General features: G+C 34.0%; 1 protein-coding gene across 9 annotated transcripts in view; it reads right to left on the reverse strand.

Moving 5' to 3' along the window:
• The window catches only part of LOC124357810 (eye-specific diacylglycerol kinase), a 613,754-nt gene that overhangs the window by 61,861 nt on the left and 524,023 nt on the right, over positions 1-27,870 (reverse strand). For all 9 annotated transcript variants that reach the window (XR_006921984.1, XR_006921983.1, XR_006921985.1 and 6 more), the window contains 8 exons: positions 18,096-18,223; positions 12,415-12,596; positions 10,496-10,670; positions 7,206-7,416; positions 4,248-4,440; positions 3,597-3,696; positions 2,194-2,384; positions 719-816 (listed from right to left, as the gene is read on the reverse strand). Coding sequence is in view for 2 of the 9 variants with exons in the window: in XM_046809866.1 (XP_046665822.1) it covers positions 719-816; positions 2,194-2,384; positions 3,597-3,696; positions 4,248-4,440; positions 7,206-7,416; positions 10,496-10,670; positions 12,415-12,596; positions 18,096-18,223 (1,278 nt within the window). In the remaining 7 variants the exon portion in view is untranslated. The remainder of the gene's footprint in view (positions 1-718; positions 817-2,193; positions 2,385-3,596; positions 3,697-4,247; positions 4,441-7,205; positions 7,417-10,495; positions 10,671-12,414; positions 12,597-18,095; positions 18,224-27,870) is intronic.

The raw sequence follows: 27,870 nt of genomic DNA on the forward strand, positions 1-27,870 counted from the left end.
TTTCGAATTGTGATTATTTTAAAACTAGATATTGACAAATATATGGACAACAATGCTGTGTCTTAACAAAATTAATACAAAACATACAGAGTTTATTGACTGACTTATTATAATTAGCAGACAATTGTAACAAATTGTATAATTGTTTAAACATATATTTATATGTAAACACAGCATCACAAAATCTACAGATAAAGTTACTTGTCACATAGTATAAATTTAAATGACATGCAAATTCTTCGTTATGTTTCTTGGTATTACCATACCAATATTTTCAAAATTTAAAAGAAGGGATATTTTCAATAATTTGTATTATGTTGCTATGTTTCAGTACTAGTGTAGATGACATGTGTAGTCTAGTTACATCTAAGGGTGACGACCCTTAACTGAAACTGAAGAAAGCTCGGTTTTCTCAAGAGATAGGTCCGTTTCTATCTACTTGTTAATAGTGTTGATTTTCACACTCGCTCAGAGACTGTTCTCTAGTTTGGTCCATATTAAATGGAAACAGAAAGTAAACATGTGGCCAGTTTAAAAATACTATTACTTTATTTTTCATATAGCTGGATACAGTATACTTAAGACTTCCTACTATGTTGTAAGTCCCAGTTTATCTCAATTTCAATAAACCAGTTATAAGTCCCCATCACAGCAGATATGCTTTAATAATAATCTTGTCTAAATTATTAAGTTGTAAAGATCCATGCCCAGCATGTACCTGCTTGTTTCAGGAGCTGCTTGTCGTAGTGGTGTTGTTCGTAGTCGGCCATGCTTATCCTGTACACCGTCACCCTCAGCTGCTCTAGCGTAGTTTGCCTGAACAATCACAGTTTATTTATTTAAGTTTTTGTGCAGAATTTTCGAAGAAATTTTGTGTTAAATTTGTTTTGTTGACCTTTATGCAAAACCAACATCAACTTTTATATGTAGCACAGCTGGACAATCTGTACCACAGACAGACTGTGATAGTAGGAGACATTATCTACAAGACATTATAATTTGTTATGTACCAGCTCAGTGATATTAAATGTGAAGAAACCTGATTTACTTTGCTCATTTGTAAAGTTCTTAAGCAGAAAATAAAGCATTAAGAAACTAAACATTCAGTTTGAGTATTTACATTATATTGGGAGTTAAACATAATTACAACAGAAAGATTTACCTTAATAGAGGTAGTTATCATAAAGAGTGTGGATTTTCAGAATTACAAACAGTAATTTCAAGTATTTATATCAATTGAAACTTACTATTCTGTTTAGTCATACATTACAAGAGACAAGAGCCAATTTGTATTTTATAAGTAGACAACCTTGTTTTTTATGATATTGATAAGGAAATCTCCCCTAAGAAAGAAATTTATTGTTTGTTCACATTCGTTTTGTATTTCAGTGTTCTATTATTCCGCATGTTTTTATTATTATTTTAGTCCATGTTTTTTGTTGTAGTGTAAATACGTATTAATTTTAATTGTGAAAGTAAACGATCTAAGAAGATAGGTGAGAAGTGAACATGAGCAGTAACGATCACTCATTGTTCAATTCAATCGATTATCTCATCACTGATTATTCTTCAGTTACAGCTGACAACACCTGGCCACAACCTCAGGCTTGCATTGATATGTCTCGTACTATAGCATTTCATAAAATGTATTTCCTGATTCTATCTACGTCTGTTAAAAATATCTTTCTTATAATTAAATATGACACATCAGTTTTGGGCTGTGATGAAAAACACAAACTCATTATAAAAGTGGGCAGGAAAGAAGATGTATAATCACAAAACCCTTTTCTGGTTATTGTGGTGATCTGTGGCTATACTCATCACATATTTTGAAATTGCTGATTCAATGTTTCTACAGGTGGCAACAAATTATTGTAAAGAAAGTCTATTAAATGCTAAGCAGTAAACCTTGATGAATGAGGTGAAGACGATGTTTGTGGAAATATTTTCATCATAAAAGGATTGTAAATGAAGGAGATAAGATTAGGTGAATGATTACTTTATGAAATCATTTCAAACTGTTGCCTTAATTGCTGTTGTACTAAGAAGAATGTACCTAAAAGCACAAAGAGTACTTCTGGTACATAAATGAGATGGCAATAAAAACTACCATATTCCTTAACAGAATACATTTAATTCACATCCAGTATGTATAGCGTTTAAATGGTTGAAAACAAGAAAAACTTTACTTACGGAACATGAGCTTTGCCTCCCCTGCGCTTGGCCAACATTGGAGCCTTATTCAGCAAGTTCATGGAGATGATGGAAGGTGTAAGCTTGCAAGCCTCTCCATCCACCTGCATCGGGATGGTCTTGGTGGTGACTATCTTGGCGGACTGGCATTGGCAGATGGTGGTACCATGGCCACCCGCCTGCAGCAGTGGCTGTAAAAATCAACATCATCTTTAGGACTGTTTCTTTGATTAAAATTTTACACAACTTTACCTTGTAGGTATCCTATAAGCAATAACAAGTACTTTTTTATTTCAAAACTTATTGAAATAAAATTGAATTTTAAGTAAAATTTTACGATGCATTTGCAAAAAAAATCAAAACCAAATGCACCTTGCACATGCTGTCATGTAATGTTTGTTCAAGGTTAGCTACTCTTGGTCACTCTCGTATACACTGCCATTATGTTCACGTTTGTGCATGTTGGTTGTTTGTTTATACTACTTTGTTTGTTGCCATGTTGAACAATAATCCTCCATATTGTGAAGTATGCCTGTTATATATGTTGCAAATGTGCATAAATGCTTTATTTTTAAATGAATAAATGAGAAATGTTCTTGATGAAGAATTATTTGGTTGGCCTACTATCACAAATAAGAACTTAATATAAAACATTGGCAAGGACATTTTTCAGATAAACTTTCTGCTAAGAAGAACAACAATAAACACCGATTATATACTGTGAAACCTTACTCAAGCTTAGTTACATTTGAAACCATCAGTAGGGACTGCTTTATATGGATGATGTTTTGCTACACCTAACAATCGGTCTCAAAGTGCGGCAAGAACAAAAACGTAACATGACAACTTTACTGGACCATTTATCACACAGCCCAACTAAGCTCCATCAATTTTCATTTTTTTTCAAAAAGTTAAGGAATTTCTTGGTGGACAGGCTATTGTAAAATGATGACACATTTAATAAACTATTACGTAATAGTCAGTTCAAAAGCTGGTTCAAAAGCTTAAAAATGTTTAGATATTAATGTTAAACATTTAAAAAGCAATAAAGATGATCAAACGTTATTTTTAATATTATATTCTTTAACAAAGAAAATGTCTCTTACCTGTTATAATGTTTTACTTATTTAAAAAATTACCCTCACAAATGGAACGTAGCAAAAGTTTATGTGCAAAGGTCTGAATGCAATAATGAATACCATTTAGTTAACTCTGTCCGAATTCCCTTTGTCGAGATTATGGCTGCTCTCAGACTTTCAAAAGTTAGTAACTGTTCTGACCTCAACGCCATAATCCTATAGCTGCAGCATTAAATTTGCAGCTTTAAAAAAATTACATATCATACTATGGGCTGGCTGGAATCTGGATCAGTTTTACCAACTGTGAATGTAAAATAAACTCACTAGTTGGTAGGTTGTTAATCCAACTACTTCGATCATGCCATCTTCTGTAGACTGCTCTACTCCCTGGGCACGATTCCATGGGTGAGTGCCTCCACCATAACTAGAACATTGTCAGCCATGAGATGTAGGAAAACTCCTTCAAAAACATTTCATGAAAATGAATGCTATTACTTTATTCTAATCAAAAAAGTAGAAGATAGTACGCCACACCTTGTATCGAGTAACAGGTTTTGTTGAGGCTGCACGTACAAATTCAAGTCTATAGTAACATGTGATACTATTTCACATGTAGAAATGTTATTTGATTATACTCAGTTTATTTTAAAATGTATTTATTCTTTGATTTTGTCATTGCCATCATGTAACTCATAAGACTAATTTAAAGATGTTCACTAACGATTAGTCACATCCTATGGATTGACATTCATCACCATTGAACTCCATGACTATATAGAAATGAAGCTTTATGCAAAATTCCAAGTCTATAGGTCAGTTTGTTTGTCTGAATGTCCAGAGAATTTCCTTAAATTTAAAAGATATATTTTTATATCTCTTGTGATATCCTATCTTTGTACACATTTAAATCTACAAATAATCATCTAATCTAGCTGCATATAAAATCAATTGTGTAAACTAAAATAAATCATTTACCTAGGAATGTTGAGAAAGACAATGGCATGGACCTTATGTTCTTTCAGTTTGGGTGTCATGTCCTTGCCGTCGCACTCCAGTGTTACCAGTTCTGCTAACCCCTTCCACTTGCGCCTAAGCAGATCCTTGCCACCCATCTGGCCGTAGAACATCTTGTTCCGTAGTCGAGAGTTGAACCTCTCCGGGTGTGCCTCTGACAAGAAATTACAGTGAAGTAAATAACTAACTTAATGCAGGTGCTAAAAAATGTGTAAGATAAAAACATACTTGTATCTCTAGTTGTAGCTTATATTTCTTTGGACAAAGCTAAAACTATGTAACTGTTTCTAAATAATTTTTTTTATCTTACCATTTTTACAACTTTTATTTGGCACTTACTTTTTCTTAACTTACTTCTATGATCACTTAAAAAGTCTTGAATGCTAAGTGATGTTAAATGTATCATCAGAATATTTCACATTTACTATCAGGATAGAATATCTAAAAATTGTACTTTGTGAAATTTAAATTCTGATATTGTGATATCTGAAAATTACATGATATTTTATGATATTGTCAGCCGAATAAGCTTAAGTGTGTAGGAGATTGCAACCTTTGGTTTCATAATGAATGATTTGGGTAAAAACGAGGCTGTGAGTATTGATAATTGGTTGTGCAATTTGTGCTGACGTCAAGAATCTGCAATTAATTGATAAGTCGCCTGATACCGGTAAGTCAGAAAACAGCGATAGTGATAATTTTAGTCAGTGTTTTGAACATATAACAATTTTAACTGAACAAGTTTATGAATTAACGATAAACCAGACTGAGATGAGAAAAAACTTACTGAATTACAAAATGAAAATGCCAAATTAAGCTCTGCTTTGACTAGCCACGGTGTGATGACCAGAGACATTTTCACTTGTGACAAACAGTATACTTACCCTGAGAAACTTAAGTTAAATGAAAGTAATAAAGCTAAATGTTCACTTGGAATCAACTTTGAATCTACTAAAAAAGGAACCAATAATTACAAAAGCCTTAAGAGGAACAATAATAGTCACAATTTGACATCGGTAGTGACTAGACCTGAAGTTTCTTCTGCTAGCAGAAACATTAGTCAGCTGCAAGTTACAGATAACGAACAGCAGACTACTCAGGGAGGATCAGCTGTTCTAAGCAAAACATATGACGTAAATAGGCTGCAGCCGGTTCCTAGTGATGTGGATTGTAACAGTGTTGTTGACATTGACGAACAGATGCAGTTGTCTGTTCAAAATAAGTACAAGGATGGATTTTTAACTGTGAAAAATGAAAGAATGCTCAAAACTGAGAAGCTTAACAATTGTCGAAAACCTGGAAAATATGTTCTGGGCAGTGCTATCAAAGATAATATGCTGGGTATTGTGGAAAAATATAGATATCTTTTTGATTTTAGGTTAGCCCCTAGCGTGGACTATAATTAAGTCAAGCAATACTTGGTTGAGGGTGTTAAGGGAGATTATGAGGTCTCGCAGTTGAGGAACATATATCCGGGGTAAGGGTCTTTTAAAATTGGAGTGCCTGTATCACTTTGGCACTAAGTTTTTCTGTCTGACTTTTGGCCTACTAGAGTGTATGTGTCATTTTCGATTCCCCAAAGGACATAAGGAAGAACACCTGCAATCTTTTTTAGAGGAGCAGACAACCACTGAGGCAAACATTTAACAATGCGTCTTTCTGAGGGTGATTGTAAAATCCTTAAATTAAAAGAGAGGGGAAATACAATTTAAGGATGTAAATAGTTCTTCTACAGTGACCTGTGTAAATAGCCTAACTGTGTTTTTGTGGAATATTCAGAGCCTACCTAATAACATTGACTATATTTAAACTTCTTAGCATCGAAGTGTTGATGTTATTTGTATAACGGGCTACTGGTTGTCAAATTAGACATTGTAAATATTGATTTACCAGGATATAAAATTGTAGCTTTTTTGCAAGAACTGTAACTGTGCATGGTGGCAATGTAATTTTGGTCAAAATAATTTAATGTTCAAAAAGTAGCAACATCTTGTCAGTCTATTGTCAACACAAGAAGGTTCCTTGAAAATACTGTTGTCAAACTATACTCGCTGCAAGTCTACAGTAGTGTCAGTAGTATCTACTGTTATTTACAGTTTTATAATAATTATGGAGATATGTTTATATTTAATAAAAGGAAAGTAATATTAAAAATGAATTAATGACAGTAAAATAAAAAAGCAATGGTAAATGGTATAGTTTTCATGTAGAGAAGATAAACAAATTTAATTCACATATATAAGAAATACTTTATATTTTTCACATTATTTAGAAATAAATACATTTTAATCAATTTTATTTTAAAGTTTTTTTTACTGAAAACCAAATCGTACAGAAATGAAGAATTAAAAAATGATCTTATGCATTTTTTGTAGAGGTACATATTGTGAACCTCACCGACACTCTTTCTAAAACTTGGTCTTGGTAAGGCCACAATATTTAAGCTCTAGCAAAAATAAATATAATTTAATAAATAAAAACATTTCTTTTGAAGTTTCTTGTTATACACATTGATTAAAGGTTGTTGGAAATTTCTTGTCATCACTCACCTATTCAGAAATAAGCAGACAAACAGTTTCAAATTTTTATACATGTGAATAATCAATGTACTAACTACCACTGAACATAACAAATTCATACTTTAAACTGTAATATAAATAATTTTGAATGTTCTTCAGTTTTTAAAAAATTGGAACTTTTATACTAATATATTATTTATTTATTTTAACTGAAATATCATAAATACAACAGTATTTTTCTAAAATGTAAATTACAGATTTTTTATCTGTTTCAAATGTAAGACATCATGACCCTGTTGACAAGTAATCCTTTACTTATCAGGTATAATTTTTCTGGAATAATCTCTGGAGATAATGTTTTCACATATATACATAGACAAATGCTAGCAATTAAAAATACCTCTAGCTTCATGAAATTCCAGTGCTATGTGAGCGTCCACACCGAGGGAGAAATAGTTGTTGACTACGTTGAGCGGCAAATTCTCTTTACCCTCTTCATTGGCTTCCGCCTGAGTATTTTTCTCCACCTTGAGTTCCCAGCGGTCCAGGTTGACTACATCACTCTCACCGATGTTCGCCAGGATCTTGGATATAGGCTCATCTGTGTATCCCTGCATCAAACAAGTTTCAATTATTTGCTTAAGAGTTTTTTGAAATTAATTTACTTTTTTGGGGGAAATAATAAAATAGAGGGTCAAACATTATGATGAGTATTTGATGACCATGGGAGGTACATGATCAGATGATTACGTTATTTTGGAGTTCTTGGAAGGGTAACATGAGAAATTAGATAACGCATGTTTTCCTGTAATCTTTGAGAACGGAAGGTTTCGCTCAGGAAAAGATGGTCACATTGAACTAAGGCAATGTCTTATACAAGTTATTCATTTTAATACCTAAATTTATGTAAAATGCACATCATTAAATTATTTTAAATATTAAAGATAAATTTTATAAAGTAACAAACATATTAAATGAGCAAAAAATACTTGTTTACACATAAAAGTGGATTTATTGTAGTTAGGAGCGAAAACACATCTAAAACTTACTCATTTTCTTCCTCATTTCCAGAAACACACGTATGTTTTCATGATTTTTTTATTGGTATCCACATTATTGTTATTATTTAAATTACTGTAATAAACACATTAATTTATACCATTGTTTTCATAGTTATAGAAATGGAACATAGATTGCTGTGATTATTTAAATTATTATAAAGTTTTACTGATTTACTACCATTAATTTCATTGTTATAAATAAATAAAATAAAAATTGCCTATATTTAGACAGTGTATTTCAACTGCACAACTATTTTTCTTGTCCAGTAAATTACAGATAAATAAATTTAAATAAAATCAACATTATATATACGATAAACAAATTGTTATTACAATGAGATAAACCTATTATAAATTATATTATCCGTAAGACGTATATTTATTGTGAATATACGTAAATACGAAGCTCAATTCACATTAAAAGTTCTCAAACAAAACACTGTTGACTTGCAAGGAGAGGTCATTGAACAATTTGGGGCCAAAGTACAAAAAGGCTCGCCTTCTGATCTGAAGCTTCAATTTGGGAAAATGGAGCTTATGGTAATATCTTGTATATGTAAGGAGACCTCCTCCCAGTATGAGTACTATGGCTTTTTGAGAATAAGAGCATTGTGGATTATGTGTCAAGTCAGCATTACGCATACAATTTCCATGGATAGTATTTTGGCAGTCTCTTGAAATAGGGAAACTTAGAGTTGGTATAAATATTATTGCAATTATTTAAATTGTTTAAAAAATTAAACTGATTTAATATTATCGTGTCATGAATTTTGGGGAAAATCGAAATAAAATAAGCATTAATACATTATAATGACCTATAGTACAGAGAAACAACATAGTAAATAGCATGCAATTACAATAAACCAAAATACAGCAGTTTTGTGCTTACAAACACTCCCTTTACATGATTAGTGGCCTAATGTTTGTTCTATAGTTTAACCTTTGTTTATTGAAGTCAAATGTAAATCATGCATGATGAAATTCCACATGTATACTTGTATGTAAAAAATACCAGTGTAATCTTCATAAAGTAAACACAAAAATATTAAAGAAAATGCAAACATTTTCCTCTTAAACCCCATTACATAATACAAGTCATGGCAGACTGAAATGTTCTGTAATTTAGTGTAATTAAAACAGCATTTAGATATTAAAATGTTTTTGTAAACATATAAAAAGCAATTTTCTGGTAAAGTTGCTTCCTTGGAACAAGCTGCAGCTAAATTCAGATTTAAAGAGGTTGTGTGCCTCTTCAAGCGTACTTGTTATTAATTAGCCTCGGTTTGTGCCTGCCTGCTTGCTTGTCTATGTCCTTTGAGCAACTTCATGTGCATTCATACAGAGCTCTCTTGCCTAAATTATTAAATACAGTTTTCCCTAAGCTTTCACAGTCTTTCAATTTGAATTTCACCGCAACAAGTTTCTATTTTTAAAATGTAAACATTTACTTTACTGATTGAAAAGGCGTGTTGTTATTTATTATTTTTGCTACAACATGAGGTCATATAAGATAATCTTTCTTTGTGATTTTGATTATTTAATATAAAGACACAAATTATAAGACAAAAATATAACACAGTACTTATGCATCATACGGACCACACTTTTTGTATGTTTTCGTTTAAAATAACAATATCTACTTAGACATAAGTGTCCTGTGCACACCTACTGTATCGATATTTTGATGTACGCACCACATATCTTAACTTGTTACACATATCCTAAAGCCATCCTACAAAGGGCAAACTGGCACGAACAATGTAGGGTAGGGTGCTTCAACCTACTCTAGCTCAGAGCAAACCACCCTTCTACTGGTAGTCGCCCTACCAATCTAAGACCATTGATTAAGATAAATTATTCTTATTAAATATTTATTTCTGTAAGTAAGTGCGTACAGGATAAGTACCATATTCTATTACATAATAAGAAACCATCACTGTTCATAAAACTTGTATTTCATTACAGATGAGGTTGTTGCCTTCTTTCAAAGTAATTAGATAACATAGCTAATAATGTGAAAACATTTGTTGTGAAAACTTTAATCCACTTTTACATTAATAAATTAAATGATATTAGATTATAAACAAGTCCGTTTAGGAGTAATGTGTTACAAAAATAATGTATGCATTAAAAAGACAATGCGATAACGACTTTAATACCAACTAACTACATTAAAATTAACGAACACTTATTTCCACAGCATAACAACGTTAAGACCCACATCAAATAAACTTTTCTAAAAGGTTTTTTTAACCCAAAAACAGTTTCTAGATTCTTATTGTTATCAATGAGGAACATTGATAACAATAAGAATAAGTTTCACAGCGTTATCAGTGAAACTATACGAGTCAAAAAGTTTTATCGCTAAGAAGATAACGGACTTGCAACTGTTCAGTCGGCCTTGAACGCTCTCGCCGTTCCCTATTCGCCAATGTCCACGTATCTGCTTATTCCTAGTCATAAATTACCGTATTCGTATATTAAGAAAATCACATGAGCACTTCCTAATCATGAACTGTGAGTGCGTGCACTGCCAAAGTTGCAGATGATGACGGGGCACAGAAGTAAGTATAATTTTCCACTGTTTATCACAATTGTTTACATTTTCAAAGTAAAAGATTTTACCCACCCCTCCCCAGCCCAGGGCACGGGCTAGGTCGTTGCCTGTGCCGAGGGGCAGCACCCCCACAGCTGGCGGGGGAGAGAAGGCAAGCTGGTCCAGGATAGACAAGACCCACCCTACGGTGCCGTCGCCCCCGCACGCCAGCACTCTCAGATTAGGCACTTTACGGAATAACTCCAGCCTGCAACAAACAACTCAATCAGCTGTTAACAATGTAAATCGCTGTTTACTTTATCTGCAGAATCCATTTTCTGATGTTAAATCATTACAAGATCTGTTCAAAAATCAGTAAGTTCACGTAGAAGAGAAAAAATCTTATAGATTTGTCAGGATAAATTTCCCACAAAAACTTGAATTTTTAAAATACCAAGCCTACAATCGACGATCATAACAAAAAAAAAAAAAAACAATTGTTTTATATGTAATTAGTAATGCTAAGTTGAGACTTTGATATTTATTGTTACTGAAATGCTTTTCTTTAATCAATAGACACATTACAATGTAAAGCCTGCCAAATAACATAAACAACTAGGTTATTACAAAAGTGGTGCAAAACATGTAGAAAAATCAGGGGGGCTGTAGTAATGGATTCAGGTTTGTGTTGTTTAAAAACTAGATTTTAACCATTCAGAATTAAGCAGTGTGTTCGTTCCTATTGTGTGAACTTTAAATCGTTAAAATTAAGGGTAAAATAAAATTAGGAAAATTGTATATAATTTTGGGGTTTTATAGAATTGGATGTTTTTGAAAATAGGTACTATGGACTGGTAATACAAATGTAGTTACTTCCCATATTGCACTTGTGTTTTGAGGGTTATGAAAGAACTTATCATGATTTACGGGAGAAAAGTTAATATATCAAGGATGTTAAGACTAAACATCACCCAATATCTCGAAACAATAAAAAAAACGATCGCAACAAGGACTAATCATTACACTGAATATTTCATTGGATTTTAAATGTTATCTGGAGAAGAGTGGACTGAACAAGTAGAAATACAATGTGTTCTGCCCACAATTCACAGATCAAAGATGGGGTTGTTAAAGTTTCACTGCGGTACTTCTTTCGAATTTTAACAGAGTCAAACTTAATCAAACAGGCCTCGTTCACAAACTTATTACAATCCCTTAAAAGATTTACTTGTGTCAAAGGTTCAATGAGGCACAAAGAATTCTGAAGTCCAGTCTTGCTTCAAACATTCTTTCATTGAGTAAAAAAGTAATTTCACTTGCTAATCTTGAAGGTTACGCTTGAGTTCTTTCTGACTTTAAAAATGTAAGGATGTTTTATACTATAGTTGGTAGTAAAGTGTGATGATAGAGCTTAATATATAAACAGTAGTAAACATACACTAGTATATGTAGATAGCTATGGAACATAGACAGAGAGAGCAATATCAGTCATATATTACATAAGCTTCACAGACGTACATTCTTCTCTGGTAATTGTTATTGTGATGTGGTTCAATGCTGAAATTCTAAATGGATTAAAAGTATCATGTCGGGTTTTCTCGTGATGTTACAGCTGAACCAGATCATATCTTACCCAACTCAATCCAGGCATACAGTAAGTCTTAGGAGTCTTACACATTTGTTAGTCCTAACAAAATTCTTAGATTCTTTTTTTTTGTAAATTGTTAGTAAGCTGATTCCAGAATAACCTCTAAGATCGTGAAAAGTAAGTTTGACTGATTTTCAACAATAACTTTAGTGACATATTGTATCTCCTCTTAGTGAGTGAAAAAATCATAATAAGCTATCATTGGATTACGATAAGATTTAGAGATAGGTTTGCTAGAGTCTGACTTTATGTTTGTGAATATATTTTTAACTCACATTGACTCGTGATGAATGAAAATCGTCAGAGATTTGAGTGACTCAAAATGGCCATAGTAGGTATCCTAGTGGCTACATTGAGGACTTACCCCATCTTGGGACCACCTTGAGTCAAGTCAAACACTTGTCGAGGGTTCAGAAGCCACTGGAACTTCTGGAGCAGTTTAGTACCTTGGTTGCCCCCGGACTTGGGGTTGATGAACACAATGACCGGCCGAACGTTGGCAGTAGGGATGGGTTTAATTACAAAGGTCTTGGGATCTTTTTCTACCTGGAAACAACATAGAATTGGTTGAATCTATTATATACTAAACATGTGAAAGAGTTGATGAATGTACGAACAAATTTTTATCCTTATAAGTATTACTAAACCAAAAAAACTATTTTAAAATGTACTGAAACGATTAGGTTGTAATTTTGTATGATTTTGGTTTGAACACTGGAATAAATGTTGACTCTACTTTATAAGACCTTAAATACTCTTAACGATGTGCTAAATTCAATATGCATCAAAAATTATTAAATGTTGAAAGAAAAGTATTGTTATTTTTAGACACTAAATGTTTTAATTTTGCAGCCTCTCTTGTTCTTTTTACCCAAGAAAAACAAATAAACTGTCACTTTGGGTTTCAACGAAATAAAGTTTTTAGGTGGCCAACCAAATTATCGAGAAATCAATTAAGAAAGGCAAATTGTATAAACAAAAACCGTCGAAAATAAATTTTTACCCAACTTATTTTATGGCATATTACAAAGGGTGTCTATTTAAAATTCAAAATTAGTACATTCTTGAAAATAGCAATACTTATTACAAAGCATTCTGTAATTATTGCTGTGCAGCATTCATTTAGATAATACAATTTAAGTCTTAATTGGATTATTTTAATTACGTAGGTACTAAAATATAGTTTTGAATCAGTAGTATACTGCAATATCAACGGTAACTGAAAGGCAGAACAGAGAAATCTTACTGGAAAGCCTTTCACAGTGCCTTCAAAAATCCAAACCTAGGAACTACCTTAGTAGAGCATAAGACATTATCAGCGGATATTGTTTAATAGTACTACTTACTAAAATCAATGACACGTATCAGTTTGGATTATGTTTGATATGACAAAACTAATACCTGTAATTTACAACAGATGGCGCCCATGACTAACTCAAACCATTTAATGCATTAGGGATAATGAAATTTACACACAGCAATAAACCCATGTTAATGAACACAACTGAATGTGTGCATGTAAGATATTTCAAATTGTTGTCTTGACATTGTGGCACGACTTGTTTACAGTGGCTGGAAAAACAGAGGAACGGACATTGACGTGGCAGTTTATTGTTTAATTAGCTTTGTGGCATCTTGTTTTTTATTCCGTCTATTAAATTGACATATGTTTCAATATGTGCATATGTTAAATACGCACCGTATACAACAGCTTATGGTGCACGGGGAGCGAAAAGGACGATATAAAGATAAATCAAAAGCTCCCACAACTCAGCACACACTGCATAACTCACTAATAGGTATAAATGATTTATTAACGATTTAATTGTGTGATATGAAGTATAATTACTATTATTTACAATAGAAATAATTCAATAAAAGATAACCCTCAGGCAATATTTTAATTTATGGCGAATGACCAAATTGTAACAAATCATGTTTTATGCTGTGTATAAGATTTTTTATTTGCAATGGTTGATTTGAAAAGATAAAGGATTTCGGAGATTTTCCATCAATACAACAAAGAAAGTTTAAAATCTCTGATCTTAGGACCTCACATGTGAAAAACCTTGTCATAAGATTAAGTGTATAACATCAAAATAAAATTAAAATTGGCTTAAAAATAGAATAAATTGTACGTCAAAAGTCAAAACATATACATGTAATTCCACAATGGAGAGACTGAATCCAAACAATACCACCGAACACCAAACGTAGGCTACTCACAACACTTCCCGTACGCACTAGGAAAGTTGAGAGACTAAGGACTTTTTTAAACACGTGAAGAAAATGATAAATTCAAAGCATTGTAACTTACTGTTCTATATACTGTTTTTTTTTCGTACAGGATGCCTAGTAGTTGCACTTAGTCTTAAAAGGATCTTTGCACTGCTTCTTGAGTAGCAGAATACTCTGGATGGTTAAGGTGACGGGATAGGGACCACTTCCTGTCGGGATCTATGAGGGAGGATTTTGGGTATTAACATCAGTCATATCTCCTTGGAAGAAGGAGAGGTCAGCTATGCACCAGCCTCTCCAGTCAAAACAGGCAAGGGGTGGCATGACCTTATGTTTAGGGCAGCAACTGCCTATAAAACGTAGGAGCCCACCAACTCTAACCTCCTCCAAGGAGGCTAGACCTATCGATCTACCCTTGCACCCCAATATCTCGACTTTGCAATTAGTGATGTGCCGATTCTCGACATCCATAGGGCTGTCCAGATTTAAGTAACATTTCAGTATATGCTGTACCCTGTGTATGTTCAGCTGGTAGAAATAAACCAGACAGAAGTAAATCCTCCTGGGGGAATACCACTGTTTGAATTCATTCTTACCAATCTCAAAAGTTACGTGCTTGGTTTGTAACGTAAAACGTTTTTATTATGTTGTCAAGTTAGGTTCTGGCAAATTAATTACCACACTTTAATTCGTTTATATAGATTTATATATGCTTAACCTTGAGTATTATGATCTTTTGACACCTGAAAAAGAGTACAGATCCCAATCTTCGAAATGTAGTGTTTGTAATATTGAAATAACTACGGAAAATGTTCGAAATCGTGCTATCCTTTCAATATTCAATGGTATTTGTAGAATTAAAATGAAACTTTTATTTGTTCCATATATTTTGTAATGGTTGTATAAATTAGTTGCAACAGATCCATACACAGGACATTATGTAAAAGAGAGTAGTCAGTAACATACTTACTGAACTGAATGTACTTTGTTATACAAGAGTAAATATACTATGTATATTGTATAATGTATAGGAAGTGGGGCACAGCACCGCTGAGTTCAGTTCATGTATCACCCTCATAAAGCTGCAATCTGCACTATTCAGCTCAGCGATGAATAGGGTAGTTTGGGTCATTACACATCTAGTTATCTGCCGGCCATTGTTTTATTACAATATAACTCACTCACTTTAACATCAACATTCAAATTAAACTAAATAGTTAAAGCTTAAAGTGTGAAATAGTTATAATATTTCTTTACAAAAATATTTTGTTATTTTAATCTAACACTTGCGTATTTATCACTGGAAATTGAATAGTTTGGTCTTATTGCAACTGAAGTACAACAATGAGATGGTAAACAATCAGAGACAATCTAAATTGGCATGTCAATTTTTTTACGTAGAGGGAATACACTTACGGACAGAGTGTGGGAGTGGGACTCATCCCGTCCATACAGGTATACCCACTAAACCCTCTGCAGACCGCGGGGATCCAGGACGGAAACCTTTTTTAGGATTACTTTATATCTAGCCGCATGTCTTGCGCCCTAACAGAGCTGTGCTACCTTTCCGGGAGCCTAAGAGTCACTCACGCAACCCACTTCTCGTTGTACGTGAAGGACAATGTAGGCGGAAGTAGAAACAACATTTCACATGTCCTCGCTCCGCAGCATTATTCCCACCGAGGTTTCTGCCGAGACATCACCGATAATGGAGACAAGCGTTCTCTTGTGCTCGGTGAAACGCCCGCACTCGAAGAACGTATGATGAGCGTCTTCATCGTTCTCCGGGCAGTACGCACACCGACGGGACCGATCTTCCCTATCCGGTGAAGGTCCTTCCTAACGTAGCCGTGCCCCGTCAGGAACTGACACAGGTGGAAGTTAATCTCCCTGTGACCGTGGTTCATCCAGGCGTTATGGTCTCTGATGAGACGAAAGGTTCAACGATCGTCGGTACCCTCGTCCCACCTTTGTTGCAAAACCTCGCCGTTCCCGACGCTTCATTTCGTCCCAGCTCGGGTAAGGCGAAAGGTCGTCCGTCTCTCTACGGCGAACTGGTCGTGGGAAATGACTCCTGCCACAACCATGACCACCGCATCCTACACCGTGTGGTTTGCGCAGTCAACCCTAAGCGCTGCTCCCCGCTGGACTCCCAGCATGCGTTTACTATACCTTTTGGTCCTCATGACACCCATCCACACTTCTGCGACGTACAGACATTCCAAAAGTCCGGGCCGAGAATCGACTCATGCGCCACTCCGGCGGTGACCACCTTCGATCTTCTCAGTCGGGCACCCTGAAGTTACCGAGCCTGATTGTAAGCTTCATAGGCACGCTGAATGGCGACGATCACTTCCGTGATGGCAGTCAAGTTAGAGTTCCCCCTGCAAAAGCCGTATTGTCGGTGGGACAAGGCTCTTCGATGGCTCTGTGCAACCTAGGCTTGAGCGTCCTCTCGTACAATTCCCCGCCGAGTCGAGCATACAGAGAGGCCTGTATGCAGACGAGGAATCCTTGCCCTGCTGATAAACCCCAGCCGAACTGTCTTCTAGTGTGATCGAAACACCCCTGCTTATTAAGCACGCATTGAACATACGAAGCGACAGGAGCATCTCTATTATTTTAAACTTAAGTTTAAATAGTTTTTAAACATGACTTGTTTGCCATGTTTGTTTAAAAACATATCTGCATAAAATCAATAATACGTTGGGAATCGTAAACTACAATTGTGTTAATAAAATCGTCGTAAAACTAACTAGCATTGTGATCCTACGTAATGTGATACAAGACTAATTTTAGCGCACTATGATAAAGTGTGGGGAGAGGTTACAATTTTTTCGCCAATTTAAAAGCCAGGAAAGGAGGCTGAAACTTCTGGAGCGTCTGTAACCGAACACATTTTAAGATGAGGAAAACAATTATTTTTATTCTTAGCATTAGTTTTTAAATTGCCTGAAATTTATAAAGAAACTTTTGATATCATACAGCAAACATTTCAATTTATTAATCCAAAGGAAAAGGGGGAATATACGATATTAAATCTTTTTACATAGTCATCTAAAACTACGAAAGCAATTTTCTTAAACAATTCTAGAGTATATTTTCAGATCATGTAAATATTTATTCCAATTTTTATATAGAGAAGAATGAAATTTATCCATATTACATTGCTACAAAGCTAGAGGAAGTGTATCAACATCCTCGTTTTCAGATGTTTCAATTCCTAAACCCTTTGCAGATGAGTAAACTAGGCGAAAAAGAGTTCAAGCTCTTTGTTCTGCTTATAGATTAAGTTCACTTACATTTAGTGTAAATATGAATCATTCATCCCTAAGAGATCAAAATTACTCTCTTTTAAAAATCTTATCACGTATGTTAATTGTAAAACAATTTTATTTGTACTGGATTCAACGAGAGTTGAGACTGATGCCCGGCGGACTTCTGGTGTTATGACCAATACCCAGAATTCTAGTGCGCCAAGCTCGCAACCGTGTCGCCTTCTTCACAAAAAAATATTTATCCCTGACATAGAGAAATGCTGCGTTTCTTTAGGAGCTTATTACAATTTATCCACCGGTAATCAGTGATGAAACGTTTACTAACAATATAAAGGCAGAAACAGTTAAGTTGGCACTGCTGTAGACCGCATGTGAACCGGCCTGCCACCTAGTCTCGGCAGTGGTGGGCGGAGCATCACTCTCAACACTCGGTGAATCCAGTTACAATAGAAAATACAAGTTTCATAAAGAAATTTAAATCGACTTTAGAAGTTTATAGGCAATATTTTAGTTCAAATCTTGTTAATACCTTTTCTTTACTTCGCTTTTTACTCGATGGCTTCTTTTTAGGCGATTTTCGAAGGCTAGATTTGAAACTGCCTCTTCTCGGGAGTTTCACAATCCAAGACGGTGGAACTATGATGTTGACGTGATGACCTGCAACAAAGAAACGTCACAGTAAAACATCGGTCCATCGGGTTTCAGAACATTTCAGTTATAATTTAGTTGCGTGTTATAAAAGCAGTAAGTATGTGATTGGGCGAAAAACAGTTGAAATTACAATTCTGAAACTCAATGAATTTAATTGGTGTGGAATTGAACTTTGATTAAACTGAAACATGGTTTAGAACCTCATCCAATTTATTTCTGATTAAAAACATAAATTGTATACCAGCATCTACGAGTAACTTCACCCCACTTGCTTCACAATTTCCAATTTGATTGTTTCGAGTGATTTATTAAGTTTCCGTGCTCATAAAGTTAAATCTTGGTATAATCGTTTTTGGAGTCAGACTTTTTCTTATTTTGATAGTTTTGGTCCTTGTTTGTTTTTAAAATAACGGTTTAGATTTTCCGAGAAACATCTTTCAAGGATTATGGTCATTAATTACGTGGTCATTAATTAATAAATATATTACACTAATTTTAATGCTTACTGCTTTTGTAATTAGTTAATTTTATGCTAACTGTACAAAAGCAATAAATAAATACATTTTATATAGTCAAACCACAATGATTAAGTTTCTTATCCAAGTTAATTTATATAATCGAAGAGGAAAAGGCTTTTATTGACATTTATGAATTAAGTAAAATTCACCTCTTTATTTAGTAGATCATTTTTTGGTGCTTCCAGAAATTTATAGTTTTCTAGTTTTTGTTTTCTTTCAGTCCAATTAGTTTTAATTATTTGAAATGAAAAAAAAATGTAATGTTTCTATTGATAAGGTATTTGTATTTGGCAGTTTTAAATTAATAAATTATATATAATAAAAGTTTATTTAAAATCGCTGGAGGTTTTTAGGAGACATTTTGGGACAAAAAGTTATTTACTGATGTCACATTTATTTAATGTGATTGAAAATTCTCAAATATAAAAAAATGCTAAACACTACAGGTTATCTGTATTTACGAAATAAATTTAAAATACTTACTCAGTGTATAACACTTTCGCAACATTAGAATATTAAAATAGAGATTTATTTAACATTTATATGAAATGTTATTTCATTAAAATATTGTGATCTTCGAAGTTCCGTTTATTCACGGTTTTTGTATCTGACAGAACCACAGCTTTACGATATTTACGTTTCTATTAAGCGCTCTGAATACACAAAAGTTCTCAGTTATAGCGTACAGTAAACTTCCGTTAATCCGGTACGGTCAGCACTTGGCGAATTATCAAATATGCCTGATTATTGGATAAATATTAGAGAAATAATGTAGACATATTTAGTAACCAAACTATCACAGTAAAACACGTTCTTATTATTCAAATATAACCTTCAGGTAGTCCTCGTTAAACGTGGATCTATATGAACTACTTTTTTAACGGTCTATTTACAGTGCGTAGCCTGCGAATCACAACAATTGGGTAGAACACGGTCAAGTTCAAGGATGCGTTCACCGTTCGTCCTGGTTCATCACAGCCCCGTATCGCAATGCCACTTCCAGCCTCTGTGGACACAGCTTGTTTCAGAAGGCGGTGATGAAACCTCAGCCGATTTAGAGTTGTCCTTCCACCACAAACCTGTGATGAGCACATTAACAGGGAAATTTACCTACTATTACTATAGTCAATTGAATTGGTACGAAGTGCAACTGGTTGCACAGACCGACAGCCGACGGCCATGGTGAGTCAAGTGACGCGAGTCTTATCATATCACCCGAAGTCGGCCGAATATGACGCCTAGCTTCTTCTCCACGTCCGGCTAATCACTGTATCCACTAGGAATGAAAAATATGGTTTCGTATTGATTGGTTGATACATGGTCCATCCGTGTTGCCTGCATGCAACACCGAATCTGATCGTAGATCATAGTATAGATACCCGAGTTTAAAAGTCAACTACAAGCTAATATCTAGAGAAAAAGTAACAGAATTACATTAATACGTAGGTAAATTATTTGATTTGTATGTGTAACTAACGGTTTTATGTCGATAACAATGAAAACAGGTACAAGTTTTTGCCACTTTTCAACCCAAAACATTAAAAACTTCTGATTAAGACGAAATCTTTATACAAGCTAGTTTATTGTGTACTGGCTTTGTGTGTGTTGTTTTAGAAGTATATGCTAAAGTGTTATCTAACTTTTATTCTTGGCCCGGCGAGAGCGGTTGGAACTTAAGCATTGATTATGTTATGGAGTTCTTAAACTCATTATACCAGCCGTGCAATATTGTAAACCACAATTTAATACTTTTAATCATTAACACCGATAATTAGTAGCTATAGTTTCAAGAAACAAAACACCCTCCTCTCTCTCGCCATTTCTCTCTCCCCCCTCTTCACCACACTCTCCATCTTCTCACCTCCAATCTCCATTTTCACCCCTTCCTCTCCCTCTACTTCACCCTCTCCCTGTCACTCTCCCTCCCTCCCTCTCCCTCTCTGATTACAGAAAATAAAGTTATATAGCAAAATCCCCAAATATCAAGATATGTAAATTGTCCTTCTAGCGGTTGTTTATTTTTGTGACGTCACGACAAGAATAGTTTCTAGAAATAAATAAACACGTTTATAAAGGCAACATAACACAATGACAACGATGCGTCGAGGTGGCTACATGCTACATATTTACTGGACGGCCGTGTTGTAAACAACTATGCATCGAGGCTTTGCAACTCAAAATATAATACATTTATAGACTCGTACGGTATAAAATGAACTGTATTCCAAAATATGTACATTCTTTCCAGTTTTACTGTTCCACATCCTATAATCCATTTAAAATGTTTTTAGACTAAATTTCCACTAAGTTTTACTGATTTATTTCCTAATACAAGATAGGAGTAGGCAACGCCAAATGTCACTTTACGGGCTTCGGTACGGTTAGATTCAAAATTTCAAATATATAATTCATTTAAAATTTTGAGATGTCCTATGGACCGACAGACAGTTAGACAGAAAATACATTTTTACAGTGGAAAGAAGATGAAATCGGGTAGCCTACTGAGGGATAGGCTTCAGTGACGATCAGCCAAATTCTACGGATGAACACGCACCTTCATCGAACTACAATATGTTGTAATTTCATGCTAAATTGAAGGATACGGATTAAATCATTCTCCAGATATCCTGCGGAAGGAAGGCTAAGTAAAGGATCATTAAAAGAGAGATCTAGTCACTGTGAAACACGACCATGCCTAAGCAGAGTTGATGTTAAATGTATAGAGTCAATAACTCGATTCGTTTTTGAGATATCCAGAGGAAAACAGACAGTCGGGTAGACAAACAGACAAAATAGGAATTTTGCTAATACCCTTAGTGATTGCTAAGTAAAATATACAAATCTTCAAGTATATAGTACAATTCATTTTCGAGATGTCACATTTAGTTATAAGCTTTGCTAACGCTTAGCTATATCCCATGGAGTGGAATGCATCTTCGAAATCGATGTTCCTCATATTGAAATGACAGATAAAATTGGAATTTTGCCAATACCCTTAGTGATAGCTACGCAAAATATACAAATCTTCAAGTATGTAGTTCAATTCATTTTCGTGATATCACATTTGTTATAAGCTTTGCTAACGCTTAGCTATATCCCATGGAGTGGAATGCATCTTCGAAATCGATGTTCCTCACATTGAAATGACAGATAAAATTGGAATTTCGCCAATACCCTTAGTGATAGCTACGCAAAATATACAAATCTTCAAGTTTGTAGTTCAATTCATTTTCGTGATATCACATTTGTTATAAGCTTTGCTAACGCTTAGCTATATCCCATGGAGTGGAATGCATCTTCGAAATCGATGTTCCTCATATTGAAATGACAGATAAAATTGGAATTTCGCCAATACCCTTAGTGATAGCTACGCAAAATATACAAATCTTCAAGTTTGTAGTTCAATTCATCTTCGTGATATCACATTTGTTATAAGCTTTGCTAACGCTTAGCTATATCCCATGGAGTGGAATGCATCTTCGAAATCGATGTTCCTCATATTGAAATGACAGATAAATTTGGAATTTCGCCAATACCCTTAGTGATAGCTACGCAAAATATACAAATCTTCAAGTTTGTAGTTCAATTCATTTTCGAGATATCACATTTGTTATAAGCTTTGCTAACGCTAAGCTAAATCCCATGGAGTGGCATGCACCATCTTCGAACTTGATGTTCCTCATATCGAAAAGAAACTTCATACAAAATTTCTAGTCTATAGATAATTTTTATCTCAAGTTATCGAGCGCACAGATATATAGGAATGAAAATGTTCCAATCCCTCCAGTGATATAATTTTAAAATTAAAATGAAATAACGTAATATATTTGTTACTTGTTACAGTATTACTTCCCACTCTGGTAAATATAAGGTTGGAGTGAACAACTGAGTAAACTGTATATATTCAGAAGTTCCCGTTATGTCTCAGACACTGGGCGGAGTCTACAAGCAGCAAATACGTATAACAAAGACAAGCAATAGCTGAATGTAGTCAACAAACAGCATTGCTTTATGAGATTACGCTGATACAGTGTGCTTTAAATGTTAGATTGTTTACTGAGCGCAGTTGGAGACAGGGAATTACAATGTTTAATGCAAACAATGATATACAGTAGACTATTGTTTACTTGTCCGCCTCTATCTGTTTAGGCTGTATCTGCACGAATATGAATTGTTTAATTTGATTTCCAACAATTTTCTATTTAATCTCCAGACCCCTTTAGTTCGTTTTGTGTACAGTTTTGTAATTAATTAACATTTTCCAGCTTCGTACATCACTCTTTGTCTGGTCAGCCTTACGATAGAATTGGAAATGCACTGTGATTGGTGGTAACTCACATTACCAGCCTCAATGAGCCATAAGTAATAATTACTCATACGGCAGTAATATTAGTAGATTTGGCGATAGTCTAGACTCCGGTCGTAGATATTTAAAATTAAATTTAATATGTTTCAATTTTGTTTGTTTAGGATATGTAACTTTTGAATCATATCGTCCTTGATATGTGTTTAAAATATTTCCAATGTGTAATTAACGATTATATAAATATGGAATAAAAACTATCAGTCTTTCTAAAAACCTTTAATTAGTAAATTAAAAAAACAATATTAATATCCATTTGTACGTCACAGACAAATTAAAAGTTTTCCTATTGCCTTTAAACTAATATAAACGATGAAAATGTAAAAATATTTACTACTTTAATATTGAGAAGTCGGTGATCATTGTAACTTATGAAATACCAAATAAACAAATATATTTATAAAATTAATAGAAAATATGAAACTGTTTTACGTACAAAAAATGTGGTGTCTCATATTATTGAAAGTAAAAGAAATAATTTAATAATTACGAAACGTACTTTTTCCAGATCTATATTCATGGCCCGCACATAAGAAGTTGTCACTTCTGTCGGTCAGTCCCGCGACTACCTTTCAATGTTTTTAATGAACTATATCTATCTCCCTACCCGATGAAGAGGATGGATTTCAATCGTCGAAAAGTCACGTTATATATTTTTATAACACATAACATAGCAAATATATTAAAAATTCTATTATCCTTCCCTGTCAATATTTTACAAAACGCATCCATGCTTTAATTCGTAATGTATACGATCCCTAACAATATTTACAAAATACAAATTCGCTTAACTTTATAAACTTTTTACATTTTAAGAATCTCTTTTCTTGTAGTTTCAGTGTACTGTATTTGCAAGCAAATGCTGTACCTGTCCACACCGAGCCATGTTTACATGCAGTACATTGTCATTTCCCTGAAACTCAGCATATTCCAGATAAGCTGCACCCTGTCGTCGAGTGTTTACACGGTATGTGCCATCTCTCTCCGGGCATTCACAATGGCTGTAACGGCACGTCATTCCTACGACATGGTCGTTAATATAATAAAAGCTGCAGAACTAATAAAGAGATTATATCTGTCAGCAACTGAAAACATTTTAATAATGCGTTTAGAGATTGATGATTTCTTGAATTTTTCGTACAACCCAAATATTATCATTTCTTGCTTTTATCGAATAATGCATAATTTATGGCTTATTACTTCTTAACCGACTTTTAGGAATTTTAGTACCATTTTATCTTATAACAATGGCCTACATCTTAAATAAATGTAGGCTATTCCAACTTGTTCTTCGAAGATGCTCTTTGATCCCCCAACGGCTTACACACTTATGGAAGATGTTTAGTGTGCTGGCATATTATTCGTTGAAAAATTAACAATTAAAAAACTTGTATTAGTTGTTCTTCTTTCCATACGGTATTTCTAGAACTAAGTGACCTATAGATTTTGCATGAAGCTTATATTAGTAATTATATTATACAGTATTATAAATTATTGTTTCTTGGAAGGTATATTATTTCTGTTGGCCAGACTTTTAAATACGGGGCATATATGAGTTTATTTGGTTTATATAGTGCAGATTCAGAAGTATTCTTTCTGATCTCTTAGCGGTTGATTTCTCGTTTTTAGTTGATCTCATAATATACCCTAGAACGTGCATTCGGCACGACACACGCAGTCGTGATAAGCTATGAGATAAAGAATGTCTGAGAAAGTCAGGAAGTCTGGATTCCAAAATAATGTGTTTTAAATCTCTCTTCAACTTAGATAAATTATTGGCCAGGAATAGAATAAGCCTATTTTAAAACGTTTACGAACACCTGATAAGGAAGGGTTTAATACATACAGGCACTAAAGAGAGAGGTTTCCCAGTAATCATTGAAAACATTTCAATGTTACTGTAGGTCGCAAGTACAAAACTATAATTCCTAAACGTTGGTTTATCTTGAAATTAAATTGAATTTCCCTCAAAATACTAGTAAACGTATGACAAGAAGCAAACTTTTTAACCTTTTATGCAATACGATGTGTTATTATGTGTTATATGATACACTACTTTATTTAAGACCAGGGTTGGGCTTTATGAAAATGCATGAATGGGTCAGAAGTTAATGGATTTAGAAACCGCGAGCCGACTGCTAATGGACCTGGATATCTCTTAATGGGTCGAGTCCACATGGGAATTGTTGATTTTCTTCAGTGTGTTCCGCTCAACCCTATCGAGCAGCTAGTGTTGAAACTCTAAATGTATAAATAAGAACCGTATTTGTTGAAAAAATCAAAGATAGAATGACCGACAACGTAAAATACACATTTTGCTCGCGCACGCGAGGTATATCAAGCATGTAATAAAGTATCGTAGTAAGTGTCTTTGAAACTTGTGATCCTATAGAATTCATTCATAGGTGTATCTTTTATAACGTTTTTGCCCACGGAAGGCTTTTTATCCTTTCTGATAGATAGTTATATATTCGTCATGGCCTAATATTCAAATTACAGGGTTGCCGGAAAAGAATGCTGGGATTTAGAACAGCCGTCACTTTAAGATTTGTTTAGATAAATAAACGATATAAACGCCAAATTGAAGGTGAAATAACTAAGATTTGCTTTCCGTGTAGCATGGGGGGAAACGTCGACCTTGGCATGTGCAGAACAGCTGCGCGGTGGAAGTCCACTATTACGTGATGTAGCTTCGATTGAAACAACACTCTTTTAATAAAATTGGGATGGTCATCAATCTCATTGAGCATAAAACTGGCAAAGTCTTTACACTGGGTAATCGATGGGTTTAATCTGGTGTCTTAACTGAATTCCGTAGGCATAAAGTCTCAATGTTTTATGAGTAATATTTTTATGTACTATGTACAGACACATTGCCGAGTACTAATGTCTGTGCCGATTGTCTGTTGTCTGCATCTAGTAAGTCGGTAATGCATAGTGTCTAAACTATATATTCCTTTTTGTTCTAAAGGGTATCAGTGCATAATTCTTTACCACTGAAAGATGTACCTTGTTCTACATATAGTTTGGTAGTCAGTACGTACCGAAATAGAGGGAGCGTACTACATGAAATGAGCGCTACTAATCTTTTGAAACATCCGCCGGAAGACTCTCTACCATTTTCTTCATAATCATGCAGCGGATAGCTGGATAATAGGGGACGAACCCTGAGCTACTGTAGTATAGAGTTGTAGCCTATGATATTCAGCCAAAGTATTGTATAAATTGTTCATAACGTCTCTTAGAATACGCATTGTTATTAATAGTCAAGAAATTCAAACTACTACTGTGATTGTGTTTGTTTTAAATTAAAATAAAGGTTGTTTTGTGGTTAGTTACAGGATTTGTTTACTTTTCAGAGTCATAGTTTTGATTATACTCGTATCTCTAATATACTGTATTCTTATTTTGATTTCTTCGCTGTTCTGCTTACCTACATTTTAATTGTTATTTGTTTCTCATTTCTTAAATCGATGTGTTTATTCTGTTCGGAATAATACTGAATCAAAGAGATTTCAAGAAGACTCACCAATTATCTGTAAAATGTAGTTATATATTGTTATTGTTCTTTCTAATAGTCGATGTAACATAACATGTGTAAAAATATTTCAGCACTGTTTTAAAAATACAACAAACTCGATAACTCCCTTCCTCGAATGCGACATGAATGTGTAAACATAGTAAACCTATTTTTCTGATATTTGCTGTTGTTTCCACGAAAAATAGAAATAAAACTCAAGGTATTTCACTAAGCAAAGACACTACAACTTGAATGATATTTGATCAAGTTCTTTGTTTGTTACTTCCTGTTTATTTATCCTACTGTACAGAACTTCAATAGAAGATTATTTTTTCGAAACAACAGTATTTGGCAGTCACTTACTGAGCTAATTTTTATGACGTAGTATAATACAGTATATTTTATTCAACCTCAGATTGGTAGTAGCACCTGTTCCGGACGCCCTAGTGGCACCTGTGGTAACTGCCTGGTGATAGCAGTTGTCTCTTAACTTAAATAAAATGCCCCTACTTCGTAATAATTACTGCGACTATTTACTTCTTTTTACTCACTTCGACCAATAAAGTAACCTGGCGCTACTACTACACAGTCTTGATGGATATAAAATATGTATATGTTTTCCGAATGACTGAGAGGACTGAGATTCTTGTTTAAGATAAAAGCTATACGAAAAGGTAAAAATTCTAAATAACGTATTAAATAATATTAACGTAATTTAAATAAGATTATTTTGAATCTATAAACAATCAAACACACGGTAAACACATACAAGAATAAACTCCAGACATCGAGTCAGCAAGATGAGAAGGAAGTTTGCAGGTTAAGCTAAAATTTTCAAGCTTTGCACGAAACAAACAAATCCAACGAAGCAACTTCAACACAATATTTGTTGATAAATGATCGAAAAATCCCTTAATACCAATTTACCTTCACAGTTTACTCTTGTTTGTTTACTAATTTGATATCATCCTTGCCACCGTGGTGAGATATGAGAAGAATTTTTATCACTTTCAATTATTCCGGTAGTGTTCGACACAATAATTTAAGCCTTTAAGTCAACTCGTTTGACAATTATCGTGCATACAGACGTGATTCGAGCTAATTTAACTGTGTGTGTATATATATATATATATATATATATATATATATATATATACATACATACAGTACAGGGGTATATATATATATATATATATATATATATATATATATATATATCCCTTGATGGCTTACTATGTTTACATATTACTGA

The sequence above is a fragment of the Homalodisca vitripennis genome, chromosome 3 (assembly GCF_021130785.1).
Source record: "Homalodisca vitripennis isolate AUS2020 chromosome 3, UT_GWSS_2.1, whole genome shotgun sequence".
NCBI lineage: Eukaryota > Metazoa > Arthropoda > Insecta > Hemiptera > Cicadellidae > Homalodisca > Homalodisca vitripennis.